This window comes from Poromitra crassiceps, assembly GCF_964638095.1.
Source record: "Poromitra crassiceps genome assembly, chromosome: 6".
In the NCBI taxonomy this organism is placed as follows: Eukaryota; Metazoa; Chordata; class Actinopteri; order Beryciformes; family Melamphaidae; genus Poromitra; species Poromitra crassiceps.
In genome coordinates, this window is record NC_139627.1 from 62793210 (window position 1) to 62803733 (window position 10524).

Genomic DNA, 10524 nt, shown 5'->3' on the forward strand with positions numbered 1-10524 from the left:
TTTTTAAGGGACAGCTCACCCTAAAATCCAAAATACATATTTTTCCTCTCACCTGTAGTGCTATTTATCCATCTATATCGTTTTGGGGTTAGTTGCCTGAGATTTGGAGATATCGGCCGCAGAGATGTCTGCCTTCTCTTGAATACAATGGAACTGGATGGCACTCGGCTTGTGGTGCTCGAAGCACCAAAAAAATACATTTGAAAAACTCAACAGCATTGTCTCTTTCCAGAAATCATGACCCGGTTACTCAAGATAATCCACAGGCCTTGTTGTGAGCAGTTTCATGTAGGAACTATTTTCTTTTGCTGTCTCATGTAGGAACTAGCTAGCAGCTGGCGGCTGTAGTTTGGTCAAATTAAAAATAGTTCCTCCATGAAACTGCTCATAACAAGGTCTGTGGATTATCTTGAGTAACGGGGTAATGATTTCTGGAAAGAGACATTGCTGTTGAGTTTATCAAATGTATTAACACTTTTTGTGCGTTTTCAGCATTGTTTTGAATGAACAAATGTTTTGTTTCAAATTTATGTTCACAATTCAATGTATCCGTGGTTTGTAGAAAAGTAAAACTTAAAAAAATCGAACAATTATATAATTAATAACAATAAAACCATTTTAGTGCCATTATTGTGAAACACCGCCGTCTGTGCTATTACACAATTTGTTGTGAGACTGGGTTGGTTTCTCAGAGTCGCCAAATCATCAGAATGTAAAATAGATAAATATTGTTTTCTACTGTAAGATATGATGCTGACAACAGAGCGGGGCGCTGTGGCAAAACTGTCTCCCATAGGAATTAATGGATTTCCAATGTGCCGTGATGTACTGTGATGGAACAGTCAACAGCGAATGAGGCGTAAGAAAGTTGCTGGTTCAAATCCCTGCTGCTGTGTGTGTCCTTTCTATATTAGCTCTATGCAGGATGGGCGAGGAGGGACTGAACCCTGGTCAGGTCAGAAGGTCGCCGGTTCGAATCCCCGCTGCTGTCCATCAGTCAGTAGGGGGCGAAGAGAATGGAGCCCTGTGTCGCTCTGATTGGTCCAGGAGCCGGACGCAGGAAGGAGGGTGGGGCAAAGAGAGAGGAGGCGAGAGAGGAGGGGGGGAGGGCGAGCGAGGAAGCAAGGGAACAAGGAGGCAGGAGAGGAGACGAAGGGAAGGAGGAGAGGAAGGAAGGAGATATGGAGGGCTTCGCCAAGTCCTTCTGGAGAGAGAGTTTACTCTGTAGGAGAAGAGACGAGGAGAGGACACAAGGAGAGGAGACAAGGAAAAAGAAAGAGAGATATTAGGTCATTATAATTGTCATTGTGATTAAATGCAGCAGTTACAAACCATTAAATACAATAATAATACCATGGTGGATCACTGTGGGGTGGGAATCACTACTCCCAACGATACGAAATTATCACGATAATTGAGTCACGATACAATATTATTATTATTATTGCGATTAAAAAAAAAAGTGATGCAGGCTATTGTGATTTTTTACCTTTCTTCAACTGTCCCCAAAGGAAAAACAACATCAACATCTGTTTTATCTAATGAGATAAAGTTTCCAGTCTGTTCATGTCACTTAAGCCCTTTTCCCACATGCGCTTTGTACCGCAAAATGACCGCAACGTGGTCTAATGCCTGCATGTGGGAAAGGCGCCGTGCCGGTATAAGCGCGACCCCGTCGTCGCGGCCATTTCACCAGTTTTGAGCCAGTCAGAAGAGCGGTATGCCGCGATAGTCAGACAGGTGAGAAAGGGGTCCAGTCATTTTCCGCTATCAGTGCACACAGTAGACAGTCCAACACCAAATACACAGCTGATTGTTCGATATTCCCCTGGTGTTGCGTACCACCAAAGGACTATTGCCAGTCGCAAACGCGCTTCCAGTGGTTTTCGCCACCGGGTGATCTTGCGTGTTAGTGCGTGTCGGACCAGACTCAGCACGTAGTCGAACGTACACCGGGACATGCGAAAATGACGCTTCCATTCCACGTCGTCAAAATTGTTCAGAGCATCTTCCCAAAATAAATTCCCTCCTGGTCTCTCTCGCTTCCAGACGGCTCTAGTCTCACGCAGCAGCGCAGAGGTACATAACACTGTCATGATCTGTCCCCGGTTTAGTCTATCTTCATATTCTGCACGATGTTGAGCGGAGAAGACTGCGAACATGAATCTGTTTCTGTTCGCACGTATATCCCTTTCCATTTTCGTCTTAATTTGTCTGCGTCGCTGTCTACGTTTGAGGAAAAAGCGCGTCAGCAATATTATCAAAAGAGTGGACGCTGGCTCCATGTTTGTTTGTTGTTTTTTTCTGACTGGCCTCAGTGGCCTGCAGCACAGACCCCAGGCCACTCTCCCCCGCCCCCCGCCACCCCACCCCCCAACATACCGGCTATTTGACTTAAGATTCCCACATGCGAACGCTGAGGTGTGAAGGGAAATTCAGGGAAATGTCCGATATTGACTTACAGGTAATTTTCCGGTACGCATGTGGGAAAAGGGCTTCTCATACACATTAACCCTGAGGAGTAGCCGGATTGGGCTGATTTTCAGAAATATCGTGATATTTGGGAAATATCACAATTTTGAACATTTACTTTCAGAGGCTGCAGCAGGCTCAGTTTTAAAGCCAGAGTGAAGTTTCTGGTATCATATGAAACTAGGAGACCTAAGGAATCGATTTCTACCAACCATGTCATGCTAGTCGGGAAGGTAGCTAAATAACAATCCAAAGTTAAGCAAAATTTTGGCGAGGGAAAAAAAACATTTTCAAAGGGGTCCTCTTTTTCACAGCCTCTCTTTTTTTTGGGCAGGTGTGTGTGTGTCCGTGTGTGTCCGTTTTGAACCAGCTAGTAGCCTGGTTAAATCAGCAAACTTTATTTTATTGGGGGGCGGCGGGGGGTATCCCTGGGAAATCTGGTTTGGTACGTAGTGGTACTTGGACAGAAAAGTTTGGGAACCCCTGCTGTAATCCAAAAACTTTGAATATGTGTTTTTCATACAGCTCGGTCACTGCCAGCAAGACAACGGCACGTATCGGGTTTGCAGGCAGACAGCACAACTGGCTGCACACAAACTCCTAATATCCACATAATAGTAGTGCATGGAAACATGCATAATTTCACATTTTCTTTTGCCGATTTTATGAAAATTCGGTTCAAATTTGCGATACACTTGGATGGAAACCCAACTACTCACAGTGAGTGAGCTGCGCTGCTGCTTGTTGTATGGACTGTATTTGGGCTTGCTGGGTTTTCCTGCCACTCGGTCCTTGTGCCTCCTGCTGGAGATGTGCTGCAACAACAAATACAACAACAGAGTTAGCATGAAGCAAATTGAAGCTCATATTCTTCCTGGTTTTACTTCCGTGATGTGCGGCCCAAGGTCATGTGCCGTGATGTCTCTTTACGTGATGTCTGAGTTATAGTGACCAGTGAACGGTTCTTAGTGGCTTCTAAAGAAAAATTGACCAAATAATTTAAAACATGATCATTCAAAGTCATTTTGTATTATCATGAATTGTCTACCCAGACAATTATATCACTTTTAAACAGTTACATTTCTGTATAAATCATTACAATATGCTCCCGTGAGGTGGGGATGCGTTTAGCTGCTGCCGGGCGGGGGCTGCAAAACTCGGCATAACACCGGGACACATGCGTAAGGCGGACCGCTATCTTCCCTGCCTTAAGGCACACGCAAACAGGGGATATCGCCTGTACCAAGATAAGGCCCCACCTCCTTTGGTTTTCCAAAGGAGTTTGCCTCGGTGTCGGCATCTCTGGGGAGTCCCGTCATTATGTCGGCCTCTCTGGCGCTGATGTGTCATGTCACCACCATGGTGAGCACCATCGCCACTCCACCTGCCTCCATGTCGGTGTCTGTGTCACTGCTGGGTCTCGCTTCCTCCGGTGGGGCAAGCAGCAAAGTCCCTACAACTGAGTTCAGGCTTTACGTGAGAAAGGCCCCAAACTTCATCTCGTATCCTCAGGAGTGATTCCCGACTGTATCCAACAGCATACGTTTCAAGGACGGATACCTTTAACCCATTGATACCTGATGCAGCATTTGCGTGTATATCTCTCATTTGTGTGTGTATCCCTTTGCGTGACGCAGTTCGCGGTCTTAAAGGGATACACACACAAATGCTGCATCAGGTATCAATGGGTTAAGACAATAAACAAACACAACAAACACAGGACAGCTCATGCTGCGGCGCCATACATCTTAGATCAAGGCTTATACAGAAAATGGATGACCAGATTCCCCCCTCACTTGCTTCTCAGGGCTTGTGTAGTTTTCCCACCTGTTTGAGCTGGACCTCTGAGTTGACGTGGACGTCACAGATCTGGCAGTGGAAGGTTTTGTTCTGCAGACCGGATCCCTTAGGTCCGGATCCGCTCTGCGTTCGGGTCTTGGCTCCGGGTCTTGGATATGCTTTGATTGGCCCGGCGCCACTTCGAGCCTCAAGCATCGTCTTATGCTTCGAACCTGCAGACAGTCATAGAGACAGGTAACAGACAGACAGACATAGAGACAGGTAACAGACAGACAGACAGACATAGAGACAGGTAACAGACAGACAGACAGACAGACAGACAGGTAACAGACAGACAGACATAGAGACAGGTAACAGACAGACATAGAGACAGGTAACAGACAGACAGACAGACATAGAGACAGGTAACAGACAGACAGAGATAGAGACAGGTAACAGACACAGACATAGAGACAGGTAACAGACAGACAGAGATAGAGACAGGTAACAGACAGACAGACATAGACATTACATTACATTACATTACGTCATTTGGCAGACGCTTTTATCCAAAGCGACAATAACACATTTTTGTCAGCAATAGAGCAATCAACTATGCAACACAGTCTATGACAACTACAAATTCTGAAGGAATAGTGGTAAAGTTAAGTTAATATATATATATATTTTAGAGAGAGAAAGAAGTTAGTTCAAGAAGGGCCCAGATGGAGCATGAAAAGGTGTGTCTTTAGTCTTTTCTGAAAGATCGGCAGTGATTCAGCCGTCCTGACTGAAGGTGGAAGCTCATTCCACCATTGAGGTGCCAGGGACGAGAAGAGTCGCCATCGGGATGAGCGACTTTTTAGCCCCCGTAGCGAAGGAGGGGCGAGGCGTCCTGCACTGGTGGAGGAGCGAAGGGAGCGCTGAGAGGTTTGGAATCAGAATCAGAATCAGAATTCCTGACCATAGATTGCAGGTACAGAGGAGCTATCTGGTGTACTGCCCTGTAGGCCAGTACCAGTGTCTTGAATTTGATGCGTGCCGAGATGGGAAGCCAGTGAAGGTCCCGCAAGAGGGGAGTGACATGAGAGAATTTGGGTTGGTTGAATACCAGACGGGCTGCAGCGTTCTGAATGAGCTGAAGCGGTCGGATGTCGGCGGCAGGTAGGCCGGCCAGGAGCACGTTGCAGTAGTCCAGGCGGGAGATGATAAGTGACTGGACCAGGAGTTGAGTCGCTTCCCTTGTGAGAAAGGGATGGATTTTGCGGATGTTGTAGAGGGAGAACCTTCAGGAGCGTGCTGTCGCAGCTATGTTGGCTGAGCAAGACAGCTGGTTGTCGAGGATCACCCCAAGGTTCTTAGCTGTTTGGGAGGGAAGCACAGTGGTGTTGTCAATGGAGATGGAGAGATCTGCGAGAGGGCAGTCTTTCCCTGGGAGGAAGAGTAGCTCTGTTTTACCAAGATTGAGCTTGAGGTGGTGGGCAGACATCCAGTCACCATAGAGTCACTGAGGTATCAACGCGGCCCCGCACAGCTCGTCTCGCTTTTTTGTCTCATTCCACCGAGGTGGAACGTGGACAGCCCGGGTTGAGTCAGGGTTGAGTCGTGCTGCTTTTGGTCCCTGCTTTGTTGAGGTTCCAGCGCTGTGGACCCGGTACCATACGGTGACGTGAAAACACTGCAGACGACTGATTGGTCAGGCAGAATCATGTTTACTGTAGGCATCTACTGTCGGATACCAGTTTAGTGGGGCTTACCTTCTCTTCTGTTATTTCCAGAAGTTATTTATTTTGTGTTGCTGCCTTCGGCTCTGGTGAAATAAAATCGATCTCCTTGCTCAGCTTTAACATGACGGTGGTTTTCAATTGTTAGACAAAAAGTCCGCTAGGCCGCAGGCGGGGGTTTAGCGAAGCCGCGGTCTTGCCTGGTGAGAGGCCGCCGGGGTAGAGGCTTCCCTTCTCCCTGTAGCGCAACTCCCGTCCCCCGCGCAGTGCATGCATGTGAGTTTGAGTAACAACAAAGTGATATCCATTCTCCTGGCCGATTGTCACATTTGCCCATGTACACTGTAGGTCATTTAGAGGCACCAGTATTTCATAATCAGTTTAAAAGTTCCATGTATCGATTTAATTTTAACGTTATACATTATAGCCTACTTCGGCTATGGGTGGAGGGCAGATATGCAGTCGCTATGACGACCAGGTGTGGGCGGAGGCGAGTAAATTTGCTATGGAAACAGAGTCTATATCAAGTAGAGCCGAGTAATACCAGATCGAGTAGAGCTGTACTGTGCTGTTATATGTGGTGGAAATGAGCCAATAGAGACAGGTAACAGACAGACAGACAGACAGACATAGAGACAGGTAACAGACAGACAGAGAGACACTTCTGTTGTCTCACTGATAACAGAAAGATAACCAGTCCCTCCAGGAAACTGAGATTTTGCGATCACAATAATTCATGCAAATTCAACCAATCTTGATTTTTACAAAATTCCTGCGATTTCTCTGCAAAAAGGGCAAAACAAGTTCCTCAACTTGCAATTTTTGCCAGTTCCCCCAATTTGACAGCAAAAAAAAAATCTAATAAAACTGCAAATTGCATCGCAATCTTTGAGAACAGATCCTGAAAAAATCAAGCATTTTTGATCGCAACAATCACAAAAAAATCAGAGAAATCCTGAGGGACTGAATAACAGAGAGGGCAGATTCTCCTCACTGAATAACAGAGAGGGCAGATTCTCCTCACTGAATAACAGAGAGGGCAGATTCTCCTCACCGGTGTTGTGCGCCTCCAGTTGCGACAGTGAGTTGACGGCAACTTTGCACAGCGAGCAATACATCAACTTCTTGGCCTTCTCCTCCTCTGACTCCATGGCAAGAGGAGTGTGATGGGAGGCCTGTGGGGTAGAGGGGCCCGGGGAGGCGGGGGGAGGGGCCTGGGAGGAGGAGGCATGTCCTGGGGAGGTGGGGGGCAGGGCCTGGGAGGAGGAGGCGTGGCCCGGGGAGGCGGGGGGCGGGCTGGAGGGAGGAGCCTCACTGCCTGACCTACTGGAGGAGCCAGGAGAGGAGCACGACAGAGAGGAACAGGAGAAGGGAAGTTTGAGAGGAGAGGAGACGTCCACACTGGAGAAGAGATCTGGAGAATGGAGGGAGAGAAAGAGATCATATTAATTGGTATTATACTGGTTGTCACTCGTAAAGCCCAACCTTGCGAGGCAGCTGGATTCACGCGAGATCATGAGATCAAGATCACACGAAAACATCCAATTTGCCATGCACCAATCTATTGGTTTGAATAGATTGTCAGGTTAGGTCAAACCAACATCAGCAAAAGAACTGCATCTGGTGATCTACCGGTTAACTACTAGTTATCCACTGGTTATCTGATGATTAAAGACCCAAAACACGGGCACGGTGGCGCAGTGGTAGCACTGTTGCCTGGTGGTCCTCCCCATGTCCTTGATGCCTACTTCCCAGGTGCGTTATCTCGTGAAAAGGGCCTTTTTGTGTTGGGTTTGGATGTTCTCCCCGTGCTCACCTGGGGTTTCCTCCATATAAGAACGCCCCCATTAAAAACATACAGAAGATCGTCATCTGAACCACGATGGCTGAATAGAAGTTGGTCTGTGGACGCTGCAGGCCTGACCCGTGGAGGAAGGATGAGCCAGGATGGGCCAAACATGGAAAACACATTTCACGGCACCTCTGAGACATGTGTTTGTGTACTGGCTGCGTGCACGTGACAGAGACATGTGTTTGTGTACTGGCTGCGTGCACGTGACAGAGACATGTGTTTGTGTACTGGCTGCGTGCACGTGACAGAGACATGTGTTTGTGTACTGGCTGCGTGCACGTGACAGAGACATGTGTTTGTGTACTGGCTGCGTGCACGTGACAGAGACATGTGTTTGTGTACTGGCTGCGTGCACGTGACAGAGACATGTGTTTGTGTACTGGCTGCGTGCACGTGACAGAGACATGTGTTTGTGTACTGGCTGCGTGCACGTGACAGAGACATGTGTTTGTGTACTGGCTGCATGCACGTGACAGAGACATGTGTTTGTGTACTGGCTGCGTGCACGTGACAGTCGCTGGTATTTTGACCCACAAGTAGGCCAAGGTCATTTTTCCTTTTTTTTTGCAGAATATGAAAGTGCAGATTGAAGCTTTCAAATGATGTGTCACACATTGTAATCTGAATTGTTTTAAGGAGATATGCTTACTTGAATGTTCCGGACACCCAAAACAGGAATTCAGAGAAAAAAGCCTGCAAAGATGAGGCTTTTTGCCCTGGCAGCCAGGTAAGGGGGATGTGGACAATAGCTCCTCATTTACATTAACCACTCCTAAACCATTTCAGCTGTCAGTCTGTCAGCCCACTGACACACACAACCCAGTGACAACAACTATGAAGTTAAGCGCCCGGCATGGTTCTGCGCAACCTCGACTTGGCGCCCTGTCGCCGAATGGCGGCGACAGCGAGACTGTGCATACTCGAACGTAACTCGGCGCGTTGGCTGCGGTACACGTCCAAAACATTATCGTGTCGTTTACCAAGAACTTGCAATCATGTCGGTGGGGGGACATTTTATTGTCCTTCCATTTCAAAACTCATTCCGGTGAGGCTGCAGATGGCTTTGCTAGATGAGGGACAAGCACTGTTAAATGAGGAAATGGCATTTCCTCATTCCTCACAACAAGGATTTGACGCCGCAGAGCCACATTTTCGAGGAGCTGCACGCCCCCTCCGCCGAGCTGCGCCGATAGGACGCCCAGCTGCGGCGACCCCCTCGGCGCAGTCAGCGCCGGCGATTTCGCTTGAGCATAATTTGCGCTTTAGTCGTTCTCAAAGTGGGGGTCGTCCTTGGGGGTATTCCAGGGGTCCCCAGCAAAAAGGGGGATAATTTATTTTCACTATAATTCCATCCAAGTAACACAACAACAACAACAACAAAACCAAAAGGGGCGGCACACTGAGGGAGGTCCACTTGGATGATTTTCGAAGGGTAAATACGTTTTTTGTTTTTTTTTACGCGTTTTTCAGAAAACGCTTCAAAAGTCATATAAGCGGTCCTCATTTGTGAAGATTATCTTGCTGAACACAAAAGTTCGCTTTTTTAAACGTTTGTTAACCACAGACCTTCCCATAGAAAAATCCCATTGACTTTTACATGTAGGGACTAGGAAGTGCAGGTGATTTCTGGGTAACCCTACAAAAATGTGTCATCCTTGCGGCTTGCGGTACTTTATATGTAGTAGTAATAGTAGTAGTTGTAGTTCTGGTACAGTGGTAGTAGTACTCACATGCTGAACCTGTGTGCTGATTGGTGCTGCTGTTAGCTGACAGGCCAGGAGGGGCGGGGCCAGCGAGACAGGAGCTGCTGCCATTGGTCTCTGCAGTGATTGACAGCTTGGTCTCTGCAGTGATTGACAGCTTGGTCTCTGCAATGATTGAACAGCTTGGTCTTGGCTTTGTTCTCCTGAGCCTTCAGCTTCTTCGCATGACGACTGCCTTTATAATGAGCCTCTGCCTGAGACTGAGAGAGAGAGATACAGTATATACAGAGGAGAGAGAGAGAGAGAGACAGACAGACAGACAGACAGAGAGAGAGATACAGTATATATACAGAGAGAGAGAGAGAGAGAGAGAGAGACAGACAGGACAGATATCAGAGAGAGAGAGAGAGAGACAGACAGACAGACAACAGACAGATACAGTAGTAGAGAGAGAGAGAGAGACAGACAGACAGACAGACAGACAGACAGAGAGAGAGATACAGTATATACAGAGAGAGAGAGAGAGAGAGACAGACAGACAGACAGACTGAGAGAGAGATACAGTATATACAGAGAGAAGAGAGAGAGAGAGACAGACAGACAGACAGAGACAGAGAGTATACAGAGAGTAGCTACAGACAGACTACTAGAGATACAGAGAGAGAGAGAGAGAGACAGACGAGACAGACAGACAGACAGAGAGAGAGATACAGTATATATATACAGAGAGAGAGAGAGAGAGACACGAGAGAGACAGACAGACAGAGAGAGAGAGACTACAGATATACAGACAGAGAGAGAGAGAGAGAGAAGAAGACAGATAGACAGACAGAGAGAGAGAGAGACAGTATATACAGAGAGAGAGAGACAGAGAGAGAGAGAAGGAGAGAGAGAGAGACAGACAGACAGACAGAGAGAGAGATACAGAGAGCTTGAAAGAGTTCCCTGACATTCCGCACTGAGATTTGATTAGCCATATGTCCGTATCCACCCA

General features: G+C 47.4%; 1 protein-coding gene across 1 annotated transcript in view; it reads right to left on the minus strand.

Moving 5' to 3' along the window:
• Positions 1 to 997: 997 nt before the first annotated feature.
• Positions 998 to 10524, minus strand: part of znf385b (zinc finger protein 385B) — a gene marked incomplete at its 3' end in the record, with an annotated part of 18328 nt that continues 8801 nt past the window's right edge. Inside the window, exons 3-8 of the mRNA XM_083638337.1 lie at positions 9599 to 9790; positions 7835 to 7982; positions 7030 to 7389; positions 4300 to 4484; positions 3192 to 3287; positions 998 to 1222 (exon numbers count right to left, since the gene is read on the minus strand). Coding sequence (XP_083494463.1) covers positions 998 to 1222; positions 3192 to 3287; positions 4300 to 4484; positions 7030 to 7389; positions 7835 to 7982; positions 9599 to 9790 — 1206 coding nt within the window. The remainder of the gene's footprint in view (positions 1223 to 3191; positions 3288 to 4299; positions 4485 to 7029; positions 7390 to 7834; positions 7983 to 9598; positions 9791 to 10524) is intronic.